Source organism: Dryas octopetala, chromosome 3 (assembly GCF_963921425.1).
Source record: "Dryas octopetala chromosome 3, drDryOcto1.1, whole genome shotgun sequence".
In the NCBI taxonomy this organism is placed as follows: domain Eukaryota; kingdom Viridiplantae; phylum Streptophyta; class Magnoliopsida; order Rosales; family Rosaceae; genus Dryas; species Dryas octopetala.
Window position 1 is genome coordinate 23,227,737 of NC_141368.1, and position 22,792 is coordinate 23,250,528.

Below are 22,792 nucleotides of genomic sequence, written 5' to 3' on the forward strand. Positions count from 1 at the left end.
TTGTTTTTTTAATTATTTTTATCCACATGGCCCAAATTTTATGCCATGTCAATGCCAATGATGACGCCACATCAGCACTACCTCAACAGTTAACAGTCATTTCAACGGAAAAAATAACAGAGGTGTGAAATTGACACGAAATGAAAGTTGAGGTATCATAATGCAACTTTTAAAAGTTGAGGTACCAAATTGAAGTACTAAAATATAATTTGCTATTTTAATATTTTTTTAATGTTTATTTTAAAAGTTTTCATTCTTTTAAGAAATTTTTTTATTCAAAAATTTTAAAAAATATTATTATTTTTTAAATGTAGGAAAAAAAACAAAAAATGCATCTGCCACATCAGCAGATAACGATTTATTTGACAGAAAAATTAACGGAGATATTATTTTGATGCAAAATAGAAATTGAGGTACTTTTTTGCAAATTTTTAAAGTTGAAATACTAAATTGAAACAACGTATAAAATTGAGATACTAAATTATACTTTACTCTTATTTTAAAAATAGGTGTCAAAAAATTAGTGGTTCACATGAGCACTTCAGTACAAGCAGATCCTCAAACAACAGGACCAGAACTAGATTCACTGCCTTGCAGGAGGCATTCCTGCAAGGTAGGAACCAAGTAATTCCCAAACATATATCTTCTTCTTTCTCTTTTTTTTTTTTTGGTTGGTCGGGATATGTCTAATTCTTTCTCAATTTTGTGCCGCTACAACTCACAAGACTGAAGACTCAGACTACTCAGGTTCTTTTCTCTCTCTCTCTCTCTCTCTCTCTCTCTCTCTTGCATCTTTGCCTCACTCACTCTCTCTCGTCGCCGATCTCTCTCTGTCATTTATTCATTATCAGTTTAGGGTTTTATTTTCTTAGTTTTTAGTGATTGGTTTGAAGTATGATTTTTTTTGTTTTTTTAATTATTTTTATCCACATGGCCCAAATTTTATGCCATGTCAATGCCAATGATGACACCACATCAGCGCTACCTCAACAGTTAACAGTCATTTTAACGGAAAAGATAACGAAGGTGTGAAATTGACACGAAATGAAAGTTGAGGTATCATAATACAACTTTTAAAAGTTGAGGTACCAAATTGAAGTACTAAAATGTAATTTGCTCTTTTAATATTTTTAATGTTTATTTTAAAAGTTTTCATTCTTTTAAGAAATTTTTTTATTTAAAAATTTTAAAAAATATTATTATTTTTTAAATGTAGGAAAAAAACAAAAAATACCTCTGCCACATCAGCATATAACGATTTATTTGACAGAAAAATTAACGGAGATATTATTTTGATGCAAAATAAAAATTGAGGTACTTTTTTGTAAATTTTTAAAGTTAAAATACTAAATTGAAATAACATATAAAATTGAGATACTAAATTATAATTTACTCTTATTTTAAAAATAGGTGTCAAAAAATTAGTGGTTCACATGAGCAGTTCAGTACAAGCAGATCCTCAAACAACAGCACCGGAATTGGATCCACTGCCTTGCAGGAATGCAAGGCAGGACCCAAGTAATTCCCAAACATATATCTTCTTCTTTCTCTTTTTTTTTTTTTTTTTTTGTTGGTCGGGATATGTCTAATTCTTTCTCAATTTTGTGCCGCTACAACTCACAAGACTGAAGACTCAGACTACTCAGGTTCTTCTCTCTCTCTCTCTCTCTCTCTCTCTTGCATCTCTGCCTCACTCTCTCTCGTCGTCGATCTCTCTCAGTCATTTATTCATTATCAGTTTAGGGTTTTATTTTCTTAGTTTTTAGTGATTGGTTTGAAGTAAGATTTTTTTTGTCTAAATTTGTGGTGATCGTTTGGGTGGGTCTTTGGGTTTGAGCTCATGTGACTAAAGTGATCTTCTAATTAATTAATTAAGGTTTTTATGGGTTTATATGTATGTTCGTTCATGAGGTTCTGTTTGGTTACCGAGAAAAAGAAGATAGTTGTAATTGTACAAGTTAAATTGCATTCTCCTAAAATTTGAATTACTCAGGTATTGTTTTCAAGTTAGGCTTCCAACCCTCTCCTCAATAGCTTCTTAGAAACAAGGATTTAGTTTTATCAATTTTGTTGCATTTATATAGACAGATAAATTGTGTGATGTACGAGTCAATGGTTAGTGAATTGGGTCCGAGTAGGAGTGTAAGACATGGTTTTTCCTTTCTCATAAATGGGTTGGACATATATATTGGTTCTGTTTGCTGCTGGTGCTGGTGCTGGTGCTGTGTTTACTGGTACAAACTGCAAAGATTAGTGGTTCAAATATGGTGGAATGTGTTTACTGGTGCTGTGTTTAAATAAATGGTTAGGTTGGCAAATGCTAGTATGGATATATTACTGGCTTCTTGTAATTATATGGTTATAACTTAATCCCTTATTGGAATACTTGGTGATATAAATTAATCCCATAATGGGAGATATTTGATGTGGTTTTATGGCTTTATGAAGTTCTGAAGTTGTTTTGGCTACTTTTGCAGCAAACCAATGGCGACATTGGACTCTGACGTGCCTATGGTTCCGGTAGGGGAGGCGTCCAGCAGTGCAGGTCCTTCTTCCACCAAGAAGCCCAAGCGTTTCGAGATCAAGAAGTGGAACGCTGTAGCTCTCTGGGCCTGGGGTAACCACTTTAAACCCTAACCCTAATTCCTCCGATTTCTTTTGGGTTTATGGTTTCAATTAATTTGGTATTTGAATCATGTAGTGATGTTGTTTTGGTTTGTTGTGTGCAGATATTGTGGTTGATAACTGTGCCATCTGCAGGAACCATATCATGGATCTCTGTGAGTTTCCTTTTTTTATTTTTTTCGGTTTCATTTTTCTTGATTATATTATTTATTTATTTATTTTTCTTTCTGGTTTGGTTGTGAGTAGGCATCGAGTGCCAAGCGAACCAGGCAAGTGCCACAAGCGAGGAGTGTACAGTTGCTTGGGGTATGCTTCAGCTTTCAAACCCTCATTTCGTAGAGTTTATATATATGCAAATAATTTAAGACTTTGTTATGTTTGCTATTCCTTTGATATTGATTCAGTTTCAGTATAGTTTTGTATAGATCGCATTTATAATATTTCACCATCAATCTTGCTCATGGGTATCTAAAACGTTTCTTGTATTTAATGTTAAATCCTTTGTGGTTTTTCTTGGATACCCTATTTGTTTTCTTTTTTCCCATGTTTTACTTGGGCAGCATATTATCTTTAATATTTTATCATTGAAGTTCTTTTGGGTCTGATATAATATAGTGAAAGAAAAGAATTCAGTGTATTACTATCTTTTTATTCCGCACTTTAGATCTTGCAAATTTTTACATGATGCTTGATAAATTATACATCTATTTCTCCCTGAGTTTTTTAGATGCTGTGTTAGGCTTTTTTTATGTAAAGAAGAAAATAAAAGGAAAACTCGTTTCAAAAAGGGAGATTCTTGTTTGATCAAAAGAAATGTATTCCAAAACTATATCATCACATTCGTTGACATTATCTTGCTTGAATATCTTTTATTGATATGAATTCTCTCTGCCCTCAAATCTGTATTTTACTGCGTGTATACCATACCACTCATTGACCTTATGGCACTGGTCTCTATTTTTATTGTTTGAAACTGGTGGCACTCATCATATAATGATCTTTGTGAGTTCATGCTTGAAATGTAGGTCGGAATTGATAGTCTTCCTTGTGTGTGTGGCACCCCAGTTATATTTTCTTCAGGACTAAATTATTCTGATTATAGTTGCATCTAGCATTAAACATGTGGTGTCTCCTTGTCTGAAGTTTTGGTTCTTATTATCTCTGTAGGGGTCTGTAACCATGCTTTCCACTTCCACTGCATCAGCCGATGGCTCAAGACTCGTCAAGTGTGTCCACTGGGTATGGTTTACACCTTAAATCCTCTTCCCTTCCCAGCCTTCTATTATATATTATTTCCCTGATGCTCTTATAGCACTTTAATGTTTTGTTGTTTCTAATTTTTGTTGTTGTTGTCGTGTTAATACAGATAACAGCGAGTGGGAGTTTCAGAAGTATGGTCATTAGAACCCTCATGTTGTTGAGTACTGGATTTTCCATGCACTTACTCAAAGTTTTGGATCTTTGCATTTTCTGCTATGGTGATGTCTAGGAGGGTCTCAACCCCTTATGTCTATCCTCTTTTTATATTTGACTTTATTCGTGTCCTTTAACTTTTGTTAGTTCAACTGGAGCCATTATATTTTTGTTAAGAATTAGCCTAAGTGTGATTGTGAATTTGCTCCAGTCAATGTTCAAACTACTTTGCTATGTTGGGTAATTCTATGCACACCCAATACTAATTAGACTTGGATACAAGTTATCAAATGTTTTCTCCTACATGACAATTAAGCTATGGAATGGATGTTTGGATGTTTGTATATCCAAACTTTCTATAAGAAGGTGCCTCAAACCTTACAAGAACTTAGATTTGGATAATCAAATTACACATGAATGATTGGTAGTTGTTAGTCGTTGAGATATGTGGATCTCACAATGAGTCCCACACACACTAACAATTGACACATGGAAGTATACACATGTTACATTAAAGTTTTACTCTTCTTAATACACTTTTTAAGCATGACCTTATTAATTCATTGTAATACAATTACCTTTGTGACTATAGAGGTCCTAACTTATTATTATGTGTTTAGAGTTTATTATTCATTATACTTAAATGATCTTTATGGTAAGTAATAGCGGGGACTGAACCAGGATTTAGCATCTCTAGTAAGAACTCCATTTCTCAGCTAAATCTATGTTAAAATAGCTAGAAAATCATTTGAGCTAATCATTTTAAGTGGTTACTCTGACAATATACTCTATTTAATATTTTTTAATTTAAAATAAAATAATTTAATTCTAGTTCAAACTCAAAGTATGCTTGAAAAAGGATAAAATAATTATAGGGATAGGGAGAACCATGCAAAAAGCGATTCTCCAAAATGGAGAGGTGGGGATGGGGAGTCTCTTGAGCTTTATTTTCATTCTGCACTCTCTATAAAAGCTAAGTCGCTCTTTTAGGAAGTCTCCCTGGAGATGCTTAATTGCTTATATTTCAGGTTGTGTTGAATGTTTTAGTGGGCTTAACTTGGAGGGCTCAGACTAGTTAAGGCTGGGCCTACAATGGGCTTTCGTTATGGGCTAAGGATTGGTGAAGTTTACTTTTAATATGTTAAACTCATTTTTTTAATTTGATTTAGGCTCTGTTTGGAATTAATGTGGAGGACCAAAAGCTGTTGTGGATGACAATTTTCAATCACTTACAACAGTTTTGGTGTTTAGTTAAAAAAAATTAAAAACTGCTTTTCCTCACAATTCTCAACTCCCCACAGCAAAAACAGAAAGCAGGTTTCTAGATGCTTTTGAAAGCTGCAATGAATCACATCAACAATGAATATTTTATTTTACCCATAATACCCTCATTGATTTGAACATCACTAGGTAAGTACTGGGTGAACATCGCCTGCATCTGTGCCTGCATCTGCGTCTGCATCTGTGCCTGCATTTGTGCCTGCACCTGTACCTGCACATGCGTCTACATCTGTGTCTGCATCTGACTCACATGTGCCTGCACCTGTGCCTCGCGAGTCTCTCTCTAGGAATTTAGTTGTTGCTGCATTTGCTCCAATCGAGCGGTCAGATCGGCGACGCCTAGAGATCGCTGAGAAGACGAGGAGGAGGTACTGACGTCACGAATCCTCTTATATCTCATGTCGCGTATCTCCCTACCAGGCCTAACATTGAGAGTGTCTATCATAACACGCAGGTCGGCATCGGGATCAGGTTGGATCGACTCCAACGGAGTATCAGGAAGGAGCTGGTTGGCCGCTTCATTCAAATACCTCACCCTCTTGGCCAACATTGATCTCAGCCTTCAAAACCGGATACACAAGTTAGGGCGACGAAATAGGCTTCGTCGCCTAAAGTGTTGAAATTTTAGGGCGTCATTCCATCCCGCCAGTATTTTCATCTTAGGCGACGGACCAATTCGTCGCCCTAAGCAACTTTAGGCGACGAAATGGCCAATTTGTCGCCTAAAGTTGCTTAGGATGATGAATTGGTCCATCGCCTAAGGTGTCGATATTCTAGGGCTTCGTTTCCTCTCGCCAATATTTCACCCTTTAGGTGACGGACCAATTCGTCGTCCAAAATAATATTTTCCTCGCCTAAATACTTTTTAATTAGAAAAACCACAATCGTTCATACATTCGAGCTCCAATACCTAACTTATACATCTCCGATTGACCTAATTTTTTTACAGAGATGATTTTTGAGGGATGAACTAACAAATGAACGGTTCAGATCTTTGAAAATACGATCGATATGTGACCTTCTACATATAAATGAATAGTTTCAACACTTAAGAGTATAATTGTATGAACTTTTTCATTGAAACCTTATCGTTTCAATAATTGTGAAGACCACAACATGATTCCAACGATCGGAGCCGTTCATGTTCTATGTTCTATGTTCATACTCAAACATCATCCTTGCCAAAAATCGGCTTAATCGGAATTCATCTAGCCGTTGGATTATCATTATGAAAGCCACGATCATTTATATACCCTAAACCTTAAACCTAACTTCTATATCTCCGATTGAGATAATTTTTGGTATGGATGATCTTTCAGTGGGGGACTAAAAAATGAACAGTTCGGATCATTGAAAAAATGATAGAGATATGAGCTTCTACATATAAATAAACTTGAAGAGTATAGTTCTAGCTATTAAGTACTATTTCGTTGAAACTTTGTTGTTTCAACAATCATGAATACCACAACGTAATTTCAACGATCAGAGCCGTTCATTTTCTAAGTTCATACTTAAAGATCATCCCTGCAAAAAATCGGCCCAATCAGAATTTATCTACTCGTTTGATTAGTATTAAAAAATTCACGATCGTTCATAAATTCGATCACCGTCACCTAACTTCTACATCTCCGATTGAGCTAATTTTTGCATAATTGATCTTTGAGTAGGGAACTTAAAAATGAACTGTTCGGATCGTTGGAAACACGATCGCATCGTATGCTATTATACACATAAATTTGTACACAAATGGTAATGGGACTTTGGGCGACGAACCTTAGTATTCGTCACCCAAAGTCACCTTAGGCGACAAAACTTGGTAGTTCGTCGCCTAAAGTGCGTTTGGGGTGACGAAAAATAAAATCGTTTCCTAAAGTATAGCAAATTAGGCGACAAATATGTGTTCGTTACCCAAACTCGCTTTAGGCAACGAAACTTGAGAGTTCGTCGCCTAAAGCTATTTAGGCGACGAAATATATTCGTCACTTAATGTATAATTAGGCGACGAATTGTTAAATTCATCGCTCAAAGGGGGTTTGGGTGACGAATATACATATTTGTCGCCTAAAGTATGGTATATAATTCATTTTGTCGCGTAAACTTAGGTGACGAAGCCTACTTCGTCGCCTAAGAGAACTTTAGGCAACAAAATTTTTCGTCACTTATACGTGTATGGTTTTAAGCGACGTAGGTGCAAATTCATCGCCTAAAAATTCGTCGCCCAACATTTTTTTTTTTTGCAGTGTATGGCTATTTTGGTTTCGTCAGATTTATTTATATAATTTTTATTTATCTAATGCCATCTAGCAGATTAGTTTGCCTATATATATAGTTTGATGGATCATTGTGGTGTATAATATGTATGAGATTTGTTATATATTTTTTTGTTGTCATATACCACTGTATATGTCCAGTGGTTATGCATATGTGATTACAGCCAAATCTTACAGTATATGACTTTCATGGCTATTGGTTTGGTTCTTACTTTGTGCCTCTTTTAAGCCTATTTAATGTTATTTTAAGTCGCTAGTCATATGTATGGTACATATAAAGTAGTAAACTAGTGAATTGCATGCTTATGATTTTATTTTGGTATATTTTTTCTGAACTAGCAATACCAGATACTATTATGTTGATTAAATGGTATATAAATAAACCAATGACATATATCTATGTTTAATTCTAGAATGGCCACAGTATCTAGGATTATAAAGAGATTAAAATTTGCAATTAGTCATTTGATTGGTAACTTTTCCCCACAGGGAGGTTCTTAGATATTAGACTAATTGGAATGAGATAATAAATTAAATTCTTTTATAATAATTCTAAATGCCAACAGATATAGAATTATCATGAAATTCTTTTGAATTTATTAGTCTCATTGCAAAGTTAATTCCTTGACAAATTATCAATGTATTGTAATCTTTACCCATATGAAGTTTACAATAATTTATGCACAAGTTACTGATTTCCTTAAAAGAAATATTTTGGAAATACATATAGGTCACGTTCAATACGTTTTTGTTTTGCTGCTATTTAGACATGGAGTCATTTTGTGGAGACATATTGTAAGTCTTAATTTACTAGATTTCATAACTATAGGTGTACATTAAGTACATGGCTACCATATATTATATTTTTATGAGCATGTTATTGATTGTTAAATACTCAACGTTTTTAATTTAGGGAAATTGATGTTGTGCTGTTTTGATCAATCCTTATAAACCACAATAACTGTTTTTGTGCTAATTACTTTAGCATCAAGGAATAGCAAACATTTATGTGAAATTAATATAATTTGGTAGTTTGTTCAGTGTTAGCACATTAACAATCTTATTGCAACATGATGAAGATCCCTCCAATCATTATGTGATTATCATATATGGACTGTTTGTTCTTGCTTTTGCTCTTATAGTAGAAATTGGGGGTAGATATGTTCAATAAATTTATACTTTATAAGTGGTTTTGTGAGACCTTTGATCAGTGGGAACTAAAAGGAAATTAATAAATTGTACAAGATTATTAGTTTAGTTAAAGGGAGAGTGAACCAAACTAGAAAGAGAAGCACGAACCTACTCATTACAGTGTACTTACTTAAAGCTCGGGTAAGGAAATAAATTGATTTAAATTCTTGTTGTTACTGTTTTATATAATGTCACAAAAGAGTAACTAACTTGTTGAGAAATTAGACCTTCCAGATTAAGGTTTTGCTCAAATTTGCTATATCTTGTGACTTGGTTTTATCCATGCTTTGAATTTAGAAATAATGACTTACTTGATTGGTATAGGACACCTGGATTGGTAAGAACTTAATTATTTGTTAAATTGTAAAGAGCTATATATACTCTCATATGTAAAATAGTGCATGAGGAAAAATAGCAAATTGAAATAAAGCATGAGCGAGTACAATGTGCTTTTCACTGGCTAAGTGTGGAGTGATAATAATGAATCCTTTTATGTGATTGATACCTTACTTATCTAATAATTTTTTGGCTTGGAGAGAAAGTTAGAGATGGTGAAATCCATGTAGTCAACATTGACACACACAACATGCTGGCTGACTCTTTCACCAAGGCTATGCCTATAGAAGTTTTCAAATAACATGTTACTAGAATGAGAGTTTTAGAGTCTTTGGATGTTGTAGACTAGTGGGAGTTTTGTGTTTATTCTTATCAAACTCTGTTTTGATTATTTTTAAGTTTGGTTTGTAATCTTGGTAGTTTACTGACTTTTCCAGAGATGATGTTTAAGTGCATTTTCGGATTAAGCATCAATTGTCAGTTTACTGTTTAAGTTTGATTCTTATTTTGAGAACATTATTTCATTTCAGTTATAGTTTTCAGAAATATCATTTGATTTTGAAATAGCTATTTGGATGGTGTTGTTTGGTTTTGTTGAATGACAAATTCTGGAATGCAATTTCATTTTGAAACTTACAGGCTTCTTTGAAGCAATTAAGGCAGATTCTTTTAAAATCTTAAGGTGGTCTGATGTGCATCAGGATTTGAATCACTTAAGGAAGCACATTGTTTTCATGTTGTATACTGGTGATTTGGTCGATTACTTGTTTACATTGGTGGTCATAGGATGCTTGCTTTTTCAGTACTGCATGATTTTTCTAAGGTTCCATGTTAAACCAGTAATTGATTAAGTCTCATTCTAGGCTTATCTTATATAACTGATGTGATCACAAAGGATTTTTGGTCTGTTCTTTATGGTGTTCTTGAGTATTGTGAATTAGTCCAAGTGGGAGAATATATGTAAGAATTCTTTATGGACTAATCACCTTGTATTAGGATAGAACAACTCATCATATCTTTTAGTCTAAGAAAAAATTGTATTGGATTAATCCGGATATTACTTGTCATATTGTGATTCTATTTTGACAAGTAATAAGGGCCTAATAAGTAGTATAATAATCATAATTGAATATGGATAAGGAGTTCTTATTCTAGTAAGTGTTTGGTTAGAGGTACTTGAGGTACAAGTAACACATTTATGGGAGGACTCTAATCTCAACGCCACTATATAAGGACAAGCCTCTGCTCTCACAATAAGACCCTGCAAATATTCTCAGCCCTATATTGAGTTGCATAAAGAATTGTAAAGAGGAGAAGACTTGTTCACTATGGCATCGTGTAAGTGTTTTTGGTATTTATTTAGTTGTTCAATTAATCATATTATTTGTGTTTCTTGATGTTTGTGAACTATAGAACATATATGGTTAACAGGTTTTGGGTACGAAAACTCCAATTCTCATTCCCCATTTATATGTTGATTTGCAATGTGCACAGGGGTGTTGCACCTATATGTTTCTCCTTTTTCTTCATTTGTTTCTCTCCACATCCAAAATGAGGCTTCATGTGATGTGGGGGAGTGTGTTAGCCTAATAAGCATTGTTGACCTATTCCCTAACAATTCAAAATTTGAGGTCCAATGTTGTCTAAAAAAATTGATTGTCGAGATGTAAGGAGGAATATTATTTTTTAATTTGGGGAATTCCGGAAATTTATTTGAGGATACAAGGATTTATTGGAATTTATTTAAGTCAATTAAGGTGATTTTGGAGTTTAAATTGAGGAAATTAAAAGACAGACCTTTGTCCCAAAAAATTTAGACAGTTAAATAGATTTCGAGCTCACGAACACGTAGGCAAAAAAGGATTCCGAATCCGAGTTACGTATGAAAAATTACGGACAATAGAAAAAAGAGGGACGCAATTGAAATTTTAGAAAAAAAGCTGGACTTGAAAAGTTGCGTGATCAGAAAAGTTGCGTTGGGATAGGATTGATCCTACCCTTCAGTAGGATCGATCCACAAGAAACAAGCTTATTGGAGGATCGATCCTCTGGTGCGACACTTCAAGGATGGAAAAAAAAACACGCATAGGATCGATCCTCCCAGGGGTAGGAGGATCGATTCTCTGAGACTAAAAACTCTTTTTAAATATTTTCAAAGATCCTTTTTCAAACCTGAAAATAATTAAATGCATATGAACATATTTCTAATCACATAGAATGCATGCATGGTCTCTAAGCCATATTACCTTAATCCTAATAGAAATTGAACATCGAAACTCACCTTTATGAACCGCTTCGAATATGTGACTTGAGAATCAACCTTTGTTTTAAACCAACGATTATGTCTAAACTTGACTCACTTAAACATTCTTAAGCTAAAGCTTACAACTCAAATGATAATTGATATTTGTCTTTGGAAATTGCCAATTACAAATTTTACACTTACACCACCTTCTCAATTAATTCTGAGAAATTCAACTTAATTTTAATAACCTCAAATAATTTACCGAAAGCCAAGGAGTAAAATTTCGGTTTCGAGGAAATTTTCGTAGAAATTTCGATTTCGATAAAATTAGACAAAAACGACGAAAATTGCTATCAAAATATGAAAATTTTGAATGAAACTTGACCATATGTTTATTTAACATATTATCTACTACATTGATTAAAAACATTGAAGAAATCAAATAATATAGTAGATTTCATGTGATATGTGATGAATATAATGTGCGCTGGAGACAATACTGTTAAAAAAATACTTCACTAATTAATAATTACATAATAAAATTACACAAATAAATCACCAATGTGGCAACGGAAAGTAGCAAGTTTACTCAAAGGGACTTGGAAATGGTCTTCAATAGTTAAATTAAGCCAAATTGGGTTAAAATAGAACCAATCCGATGGCAGCAGCGGCGACAACTGTTTACCTAAAATTTCAATTTTACAAATTATCAAAATTAGAAAACCAAAACATTAAGGAAATGAAACTTCACGATAAGGGAATAAATTTCTTTTCATAATTTATGTTTACAAGTTACAACTAAAAGAAACACCAAAATGACCATATCAAACCCCAAATAAAATCTCAAACTTTTTTTTTTCTTTCCAATTGCCTAAAGACTCCAAATCTCAATCTACCTTAAAAAAAAAAAAAATTTCTTTCCTTTTTTCTCTTCTTTTTTTTTTTTTTCCTTTTTTCTTTCTTTTTTTTCTTTTCTCTTCTTTTTTTTTTTCTTTCCTTTTCTTTTCTTTTTTTTTCTTTTTTTTTTCCTTTTCCTTTCTTTTCCCTTCTTTTTTTTTTTTTTTTTTTTCCTTTTCCTCTTCTTCCCCCGTGACCTTCCTCTTTTTTTCTTTCCTTTTCCTCTTCCTCCCCCAGTGGTCTTCCCTTCCTTCTCCCTCCTTCCCTAGCCACTAGATCTGTGCCCACCTCCCACGACCAAAACCCACTGCTTGCGCCGCCCGCGCCTGCGGCTTGCCTCCTCCCTCCTTCCCCAGCCAGCCTAGCGCTGCTCGCCTCATCCCTCCTTCCTCAGCCAGCCTCGCGCTGCTCGCTCGCCTCCTCCCCCACCTCGCACAGAACCACCGTCCACGCCCATCGCTCGCCTCGTCCCTCCTTCCCCAGCCAGCCTCGCACCTCTCACCTCCTCACTCGCCCAGAACCCGCGTCTCCCACCCCGCGACTCGAAAATTTCGGCGAAATTTTTCGAAATTATTTGGTATGGTGTTAAAATTTACATACCCCTAAAAAACGAAATTTTACTCCTTGCCGAAAGCTTAGAAAAATTTCGGAAAAATTGAAAAAAGAAACAAAATGAATACAAATAGAATGGGGGTTGGGCTTGGGTTATGAGCAGCGGCCTATTACAAATTAAGGGAATGCAATCCAGCCCAGATGTGATGCGGTGGCTGGCTAATTAAATTGATAGTTCAGTTTTGGGATATAAAACACAGCGTGAAGCATAAAATCAGAAATCAGAAAAACCCTAGAGATTGATATGGCTATGGAGGAGGTAGACGATGATGATGATAAGTCTCTATATATATGTAGCAATCAGGATCCAGATTACCGTTACGTTATCCACGCCATCAAATGGAGAGATTTATTATCATTCTCAGGTAACAGCAACGACTTACGAAAAGTGGCTGCGAGTGAGTTGGACGCGGATGTTCCCTACTTTATGGGTTGCGGTTGCTTGGGCTCAGAAATCCTTTTTGCCGGCGGACTTGATAATTTTGGAACTTATGTGTTTGAGACAGCTGGTACAACTCATGTGGATGTCATCAAGTACCAAAGCTGCTTTGGGGAGTTCCAAGATTCGAAACCTCAAGCCATTCTCTTTGAGGTGTACGGGAATCTCTATGCACTCTCTGGATGGCCCGACCCACTACGCTGGGACAGTCACTCTCCAGACTACTGGCCTTTGTCTTTTGAGAAATTCGACCGGACGACCGCCACGTGGCTCGCCCTGCCGGACCTAAAACTGAAACCTTTCTCCTTCCTAGCCAAAGATGAGTTTTCTAGTTACTTATCTCATGCAGTCGCAGGCACCAAGATCATGGTCTCGGGCCCACTAAATCCGGTGGTTTGCTTTGACGTCGCGGCGGCCAACGACTTGAAGAATCAAGAGTGGACACCACTCTCTTCCATGTTCTGTGGTGGCTTTTTTCCCTTCCGAGACAGGGCTTTAGTCCTGGACTTGGAGGATGCTGATAATGAGCATATAATGTTTAGCTATCATCTCATCGCCGCTAAAGGTTGGGCTATAGTAGCCTACCACATGTTCAATGATTCTGTTCAGAAAATCCAAGCTCTACAGCCATCATGCTTGCCTACTAGATTTCAAGGAAGACTTAAGCATAGGTTTGCCCATCTAGGAGGTCCAAAATTTTGTCTTGTTATTGCCAATTTCACCTCCAAAGAGGAATGCAAGACGCGTATTCTGCTCCCAACTTTTGAGTTTTCCTTCTCAAAAAGGGATACAGCATCTTTCTCCGCCAAAATCCTGGGTTGTCGTACTTTTGAATGCCATTGGCCTCGCGGACAATCTCATGAGTCCGGTTTAAACCTCACCGATCTGCTTGGTTCTTTTTTGCTGTAAGTAAGTAACTTATTTTCCTTTCATCCCTTGGAATTAACCTTTCACTCTTTTAAGTTTTAACTCTTAATTTGTACGTACTTTTTAACTTTGCATCATGTGATTCTTTCCATTACAATTATTAAAAACGGTTAATTGGTTCCTATGGGCATTTTGTGCATTGTTAGACTATCAACTAAAATCAATTAGAGTTTGTCAAGTTATGAAGGTTAATGCTTAAGTTGTTCTCTAATAAAAAAAAACTTTGTGATTGACCAGTCATTCAAGATTAGTAAGTTTTTTTGTTTTTTGTTTTTTGATTTTGTTTTGTAATTATAAAGGGTTAAATGATGCTTGGTTGGATGTGCTTCTTGGATAAGATTGAAGAAAAATGTGGTATGTTGTCAATCCATGCCAATACTTCTTTAAATGAGTTTCCGGCCATCACTTCTTCTAGAGGGAGATCATGCACATGTAGAATCCCCATTGACCCACTTATGATACCATGATGATATGTAAAGTTAAAGTTTAATAATTTGTCGTTCGCTAATCCTATTTTCTAATTAACTCTAATGCTGATTGGATATATGACAAGTCCTACAGTTATGTTAATGCAATCTTTGGCTTAGAATATGGTTGGTCCAATTTGGATGGATCAAATCAATTGGATATATAGGAATTGCTAGTAGTTTAAACTTTTTTAAACACAAGTCGAACTCAATTGCAAATCTTATTTGTTAGTCGATCTTTGTTTTTTTTTTCTGTGTCCTTTTTATTGGCCAACAAAAAAAAAAATAGTAAAGACATATCTTTGAACTTAAATTCAATTTGGCAAGATTGCTTTTTCTTAATTTCAAGTTACTAGCACACTTAGTTTCAATTCACCTTGATAATCTATTATGTGTCTCTTCTCAAAAAAAAAAAAAAAAAAAAAATCTATTATGTGCACACACACACACACACATATACGCACGTATGTCTTTGTATCTAATGCTGCTTGACAGGTTAAGCTAAATGGATAACTAACCTGATTATATCCAGTTTGGTTTCAAACTTGTACTAGAAGTGGCACTCCCATTTATCAGATTTACATAGGATTAAGCCTTGTCTGTTGTACTTAGTGAGTGCACTTATACAGCCCGTTTGTTGGGCAGGATATGGGCTTGGAATAGGATAAGTTATCTGTTTACCATGTTTGGGTTGCAAGTATGACTTTGGATTGGAAAAGGCCTAATCCTACCTAGTCCAGCCTAAGTTATATGCTGTAGGATAACTTATCCAATTAAAATGTGAAAGGATTAATATTCCAATCGTGCCTGAACCTCTCGCCTCTCTTGCTCTCGTCGATTCGATTTCCAACGATGGTGGTCATCTCCGGCCACTCATCGCCGGCAAAAGTCATCTCCGGCAAGTCATCTTCAGGTCTCACTCCTCTCTCTCTCACTCTCACTCTCTCTATCTCTATCTCTGTCTCTGTCTCTCGCTCACTCTCTCTCAATCTTGTTTAATTCTCTCTGATACCAGCTATTCTTCCATTGCTGCTATGTGATCCAGTTTCTCACTCTCAGATTGGGGGCTTTGGTTGTGAGCTACGAAAAGGTTGAGGTTTTTCCTTTTTCTGAGGGTTTTTCCCCTCTCTCTCTCACTACCTATCTATGTCTCTGTCTCTCGCTCGCTCACTCTCTCTCAATCTGTTACTTAATTTGGTTATGGGTTTGTTTGAATTTTTTTTGTTGCAGGTTACTAGGATTCTGCATTTTCTCTTGAGATAAACCTGATTTGCTTGAGGTTTGTATTTTTTTTATGCAATTTTTCATTTATATAGGCTGGTTTATTTGAGATTAGTCTGATTTTTGATTGATTTGGACAAAATTATCTTGGTTTTCATCATTTGTGTTTTGATTAATTTTTGAATGTGTATGGGCTAGCAGCTTTGAATGCATATTTGAATGTGTATGGGCAATAAGCTAGAGACTAGAGTATGACTTTGTTCATGCTGAAAGGTTGGTCTTGGGTTATACGTGTCTAGCTAGCTATAGTTTAATTGGGATGAGATTTTGATGGCCAGTGTGGTTCTGGCAACATATGTTAACCATGAATTAGTTTGGTAATGATGACTAGTGATAGGGATAGCAACACAATAGTTTGGTACATCAATGAAAGTGCTACATACATATATATATAGATATATATATATTTATAGCTTGGTGTCTTTTCAGTTCCTGTGATAAAGATGAAGATCAGATTAGTAATTAGAGCAGTTTGGTAAACTTTGTAACACTTGGAACCTTCCATCTCTCACTTTGGTGTTGTTTTTCTTCTTAATCCTTGTTGAGCTTTTGTGGTTGCTTTGGCTCTTATTAGCACTTTTTTTTTTTATAATATAAAAAAATGCATATCATTATTTTATTTATTCTCATTGAATATAATCTGACCCATATATATTTTCTCACAAACAAACATACATTTATTGATATGTTGGATGTCAAGTGTTTCAAACTTTTCGGTTACAACTGAAGTTTAAGATCTACGTTGTAAAAATGTACCTTTAGAAGTTCTTTGGTAAATGTAATACTATATGGTGTGCGTCTACTCTGTTTTTACATTTGTGAATGTGTAATATCTGCCTGGAACATCAATAATGCTTGTCTTTGATATGCATTTGGGAAATTTCCAGTATATGTGGGCCTGAAGTTGGAAGCTGCACTTGATGTTGTTCATGCTATACCTCTTTGTAGAAGATGTAATAATATCTTTTTTTTTTATGTGTTTGACTGAATGCATAGTGTTCAATTTGCTGTCCTCATATAATATATCGTACTTGGAAGGCATCAACTGGTATGTATTATATAAGTTGGTAGTTTGGTTTGATGTAATGTTTATTGGGTTTTAGTTAAACTCTAGGAGCTTAATTTTAGTGTACAAATATCAGCATTTTTACTAATATAGCAATTATATATATATATAAAAACTAATATGACAACTCTTATTTCCTTTACTAATGTTTCAACATGCACAAGTAATTGCTCAAACTGTTGCCATATGTTGAGTCAACAACAACCAATTTCTAAATTTCTTCTTAGCTCATATTATATGCTGTACAGTTGTTGCATATGTTTTTTAAGCATTAATGAATAGAATCATTAATTCAGTTCAGTGTCTTATCTTATTTTAGGAATGGATACTAGTAATACTAGTCAAGTTGGTGGGGCTACTAGTAAAAAAGGGAGTCGACGTGTATGGTCAAGAAATGAGGAGGATGCACTTGTAGACATTATTGAAGATCTAGTTGCAAAAGGCCAGTCTCGTGATAATGGTCAATTCAAACTTGGTACCAATTCTTTAATAGAAGATGCTTTACTTCTAAAGTTTCCAAGATCATGACTGAAAGCTAATCCACATGTTGACTCAAGAATCAAAGCTTTAAAAAAGCAGTACAGTCTAGTATATGATATGCTCCAGAAGAGTGGGTTTGCATCGAATGATGTAAAGAAATGTGTGGAAGTTGACAGTGATGAGGCATGGAATACCTATGTTCAGGTATGGTACTTATTTAGAAGCAACTAGCAACTAGAACTGAGGGGCTGGTTGTATTTATTATGGTCATGCATATTTTTTATTTTTTTGTAATTGTAGCATGCAGATTGGTTTCTTGGCTTAAATTTAATGATGCAGTTGGTGTTGATCTATTATCTTGCCATTTATGTCTTGCTTATTTGATTGGTTGTTCCCCATATTTCATTTGTTGATGATTCTGTTTGTTTGACTTGTAGCATAACAAGGAAGCAGAAACCTTGTCCATATTATGAGAAACTCATACATATATTTGGAACAGACTGTGCAACTGGAAGAAGCTCTCTTGCATCAGCTGACATTCTTGAGGAGGTCAACCAGAATCAAACTAATATAGAGGCTGGTGAAGTATCGGCTACTAAATCTCATTCCACACAAAAGAAAAAGAAAAGACAAGATGAGGTTTTATCTGCTGGGTTAGACAAGTTTGCTGAATCATTCAAGGAAGTTATGCAGACATCCAATGAGCAAACACGCCTCCTAATCCAATCAATGCAATCCAAAGATGACAAAAAGGATAAATAGGAGACTCGGGCTAAAAAAGATGAGGAGCAAGCTGAGCTACTAAGGTTGGGGCTTTCCACTACAAATCGAATTAAAGCTTTAAAAGTGTTTGTGGCTGATTATGATGCATCTACAGTTGATCTTTTTCTTGCTTTAGATACTGCAGAAGATAAAATGGAGTACGTATTGCAACTTATCTCATAAAGAATGAGTTGCATATTTAAGTAGTATTTGAATGACTAGATTGGTGGATACTAATTTTGGTACTATTATTTTGGTTTGCATATTTAAGTAGTATTTGAATGACTAGATTGGTGGATACTAATTTTGGTACTATTATTTTGGTATGGTGGCTAAACTCATTGCATGACCAATGAGTTGAATATTTGAGTAGTTTTTGATTTACTTTATTTGGTAGATATTAATTTTGGTAACATTATTATTTTGTTTGTATTGAAAAAAATCATTTCCTTTGAAGTTGAAAAAAAAAAAATTTGTTATTTATTTCATATATTATTATTTTGTTAAATTTTATTATTCAAAATGTGAAAAAAAAAAAAAAATGTTTACTTTTTTGAAAAACAAGACTAAAATAGCATTATTTAGCTAATCCTGCCTTTTAGTTTTGTGCACAACCAAACATGGCATTGACTATCCTTTCCAATCCAGTCACGCGCACCAAACGTGGCCATAGTCTACTTACATGCCAGGTTGTGGTTTATGATTTCGATCTTGTTTTGATCTTAAAACAAGAGGAATTTATCAAATTATGCTTTTTAATTTTAATTTGAAAAAAATATATTCTTATTTGATTTGCTCTCATGTCGGAGCTTCCATTGAACCCTTTTTGCACTCATGTCGGATTTTATCAAGTTATGCTTCGTACAGTTATATATAATTGGCACAGAAAAAATTTCAAGGAAATATCATGGCACCAATATTTACAAATCAAAGGCGAGAAAATGAATCCGAGTTCCAAGAATAACAGCATTAAGAGCTTACAGATTGGTTTTGATCATGTATTCTAATTTTCGATGTTAATAACAAGGTTTTTTTTTTTTTTGGCAGGGGATGTTAATAACAAGGTTTTGTTGTACTAATACTACCTAGAATATAGGGTCGGCCGTTTAGTTTTCTGTTCAACAAAAAAAATAAAAAAATTCCAAAGTTCCCATTTTATACTTAAGTAAAATTATGAAAAACAAAATCTATCTTAAAAAGCGTTTTTACCCTAAGGTTTGTGGTATAGGGGGAGCATAACACTATTAGACATATGTGCACTGTATTATCTTTTCTTTCTACTAGGTTTTTGTCTCACATTATTTTTTATAATAAGGTTTTAACGAGGCAGCATTATGGCCGTCCAACATCATATCAATGATATTGAAGAAGGTTGTACTCTTTTTTCTTTGTTTACGTTTTGTCTCACTTACTGAGTTTTCATAATAAGATTTTAATGAGACAACTGTTAGTCTATCACTAATTGGTGGACATTCAAGGTGGAGTGTTGTAAATATAGTAACTAGTGAATGAATGTCCACCAAAATGTGTGGATGAATGTCCACTAGTTTAGTGGATGAATGTACTACACTACTAAATGTAAGTTTCTATTTGCCTATAAATAGGCATGCACGGTTATGAAGTAATGAAATACACTTGAATCTGACCTATCTCTTCCATTCTCTTTATTTTTCTCTCTTGTGTTCTCTTAATATATTTTCTCTCTTTATTTTCATCAATTTTACAACAAAGAATATATATATATATATTTATAGTAGTTACTAAACTCATCAAGGACTATAATAATATTATATCACTTTTTATTATTGATGTTGACAAAATAAATAATTGGCCAAACGTGGAAAGAGACAATTCCATTAGAGTTGAATTTTATTGAAAACGTGGAGAAATTGAGAAATGGAGCCTAGCTACAACTTCAACACCATAACAAAAATAAAGACTTTAAATCTCAAAAGTTTACAAATGGGTGTCTATTATAAAGCGAAATGAAATCGCTAAGTATGGCTCAAGGTTTCTCCTATTATATATGAAGCCACAAGATGTGTTTAGTGCATATGGAGATGAAAAGCATGAACGACAAAGTATGCACTCAACTTATTACATTCAATATGGTCTAAATTGTGTTAGTGTGGTCTTTGATAAATAAATTCGAATTCAAAACTAATATCATTGCAATCTATTAAATATAAGCTTTTGAAAAACTTATAGAATTGTTCTCGAATTATAGGAGGTGAATGACTGGTTATGCCATCTAGTGTTTAAGGTAAGTTTACAAAGTATTAAATGGGGGAATATGGAGCTTCAGTAATGTTACACTTATCATATTTTTATACCACAATTGTATACCACCTTACATGGTATTCATGCATTGGATACAAAAAAAAAAAAAAAAACTTAAAAAAAAAAATACATTATCCAGTAAAATAATGACCTGTGGGATACAAATGTTCGGAAACAATGGTGGGACAATTAGCATTATTCATGGAGCTTAGAGTAGGCTCCGTAGTCTAATAGAGAAATGAGGTAGAATGAGTTAGGGATCACCAAAAAGCCCAAGGCTAGAAGCCCACCCGAAGCTCCGATCTGGCCCGAAATTTGGGCCGATCCGGCCCAGCCCGAATAGTCATTGGGCTGGGCTTGGGCCATCCCCTTGAAGCTCACGGGCCGCCTGAAGCCCGGCCTGCTTAGGCCCGACCCAAAGCCAATTTACACACAATATATCTTTAATCAAAAAATATAGGATTTTTGACTATGTTGTGAATCGAAAATGGGACCTCATGGAACAAACTTCAACTCTCAACCAACTGAGTTGACTAATTTATTTGTCTAATTGGTGAATCAGAACATATTTAATAGGTTTTTCGTTTGTATACTCTAATAAATTATTAATATGCTTATTAAGTGATTATATAATACTATAATCATATAATGTTAGTAAATAGTAATATTGTAAAATGTGTAATACTATAAATAATAAACTTTTAAAATTATATACAACATTACAAATTTACAACTATATAAAGTTATTATAATAAACTTTTATAATACAGCTATAATTAAAGTTATTAAACCACGATTGTTCATTAATTCAACGATCTGATTGTTCATTTTATATGTTGATAGTCAAAGATCATCCTTACAAAAAATCGGCCAAATAGAAATTCATCTACCCGTTCGAATGTTCGATTATCATTAGAAAAACCACGATCATTCATTAATTCGATCACCGTTACGTCACTTTTACATCTCCGATTGAGCTAATTTTTTGCAAGGATTCTCTTTGAGTGGAGAACTAAAGTTTGAACGGTTCGGATCGTTGAAAACATGATCGATATGTGAGCTTCTGCATATAAATACACTTGAAGAGTATAATTCTAATAACTCTCCCGTTGAAACCTTGTCGTTTCCATAATTATGAAGACCACAACGTGATTTCAATAATCTAACCCATTCATTTTCTATGTTCATAGTTAAAAATTATTTTTACAAAAAATCAGCCAAATCGAAATTCATCTACCTATTCGATCATTATTAGAAAAACCACGATCGTTCATTAATTCGACCACCCTTATGTCACTTTTACATCTCCAATTGAACTAATTTTTTTCACGAATTATCTTTGAGTGAGGAACTAAAATTTGAACGGTTCGGATCGTTGAAAACACAATTGCATCATTTGTTTATGAAAATATGTAATAAAATATATAATAAAACATATGTACATTTATGTTTTATTATAGTTGTAATGTTGTATATAATTTTAAAAATTTATTATTTATGGTATTACACTATTACTAACATAATAATATTATATAATAACTTAATAAGCATATTAATAATTTATTGAAGTAAATAAACGAAAGAGCTATTAAATATGTTATGATTCACAAACTTAACAAATAAATTAGTCAATTCAGTTAGTTGAGAGTTGAAGCTTGTTATGTGAGGTCTCATGTTCAAATCACAACATAGCCAAAATCTTATATTTTTTTATTGAAGATATATATGTGTCGATCTAAACAGGCTCTATTGGGCTCCTATAATTCAAGCCCGAGCCCAGCCCGAACTTAAAAAATTTGGGCCAGGTTGGCCCGGCCCGGCCCATTGCCGATTCCTAGAATGAGTAATCTAAAAATGTGGTTTGTTATTTTGATAAGAATTCCCAAAAAATAAATAAAAGAAAAGAAAAGAGATATTACAAAGGGAATGCAATCCAGCCGAAGTGAAATAGGAAAACCTAGAGTGAAGCTAATCGAGGGGAAAGGAAGGGAGATGGAGACGGCGGCGGAGATTGAGAAGTCTCTGTATATCTGTAGCACGTACGGTGTTGTTGGATGATGGTCTCCATAGATACGTTATCCACGCCATCAAATTGAGAGATTTATCCATGGATGATGACGATGATATATGATGATGATGATGATTCAAGTAGTGCAACAACCAAGTTGCAAAAGTACTCCTCCACGGGGGACAAGTATCTTCCCGGATTGCTTTGAGAAT

The 22,792-nt window shown here is 34.4% G+C and overlaps 2 protein-coding genes across 6 annotated transcripts; both read left to right on the forward strand.

Annotated features, from left to right (window-relative positions):
- Positions 1 to 1,451: 1,451 nt before the first annotated feature.
- On the forward strand, positions 1,452 to 4,329 carry LOC147291871 (RING-box protein 1a). Of its 2 annotated transcripts, XM_086235672.1 has the most exons (7): positions 1,452 to 1,518; positions 1,625 to 1,646; positions 2,478 to 2,617; positions 2,730 to 2,780; positions 2,872 to 2,931; positions 3,793 to 3,864; positions 3,992 to 4,329. In XM_086235672.1, exons 3-7 carry the CDS (start codon positions 2,485 to 2,487, stop codon positions 4,027 to 4,029), a joined length of 354 nt encoding a protein of 117 aa, XP_086091798.1. In that variant the 5' UTR covers positions 1,452 to 1,518; positions 1,625 to 1,646; positions 2,478 to 2,484; the 3' UTR covers positions 4,030 to 4,329. The 2 variants fall into 2 exon arrangements, with proteins under 2 accessions (XP_086091798.1, XP_086091797.1); XM_086235671.1 differs by having other exon boundaries at positions 1,502 to 1,646.
- Positions 4,330 to 13,103: 8,774 nt separating this feature from the next.
- Positions 13,104 to 18,646, forward strand: LOC147291872 (uncharacterized). 4 transcript variants are annotated; one of them, XM_086237574.1, is made up of 6 exons: positions 13,104 to 14,218; positions 15,349 to 15,616; positions 15,719 to 15,793; positions 15,934 to 15,982; positions 17,370 to 17,734; positions 17,968 to 18,646. In XM_086237574.1, the coding sequence occupies exon 1, from the start codon at positions 13,115 to 13,117 to the stop codon at positions 14,216 to 14,218; it is 1,104 nt and encodes a 367-aa protein (XP_086093700.1). In that variant the 5' UTR covers positions 13,104 to 13,114; the 3' UTR covers positions 15,349 to 15,616; positions 15,719 to 15,793; positions 15,934 to 15,982; positions 17,370 to 17,734; positions 17,968 to 18,646. The 4 variants fall into 4 exon arrangements, with proteins under 4 accessions (XP_086093700.1, XP_086093702.1, XP_086093701.1 ...); XM_086237576.1 differs by having other exon boundaries at positions 13,104 to 15,616; positions 17,352 to 17,734; XM_086237575.1 differs by having other exon boundaries at positions 13,104 to 15,616; positions 15,749 to 15,793.
- The last annotated feature ends 4,146 nt before the right edge of the window (positions 18,647 to 22,792 follow it).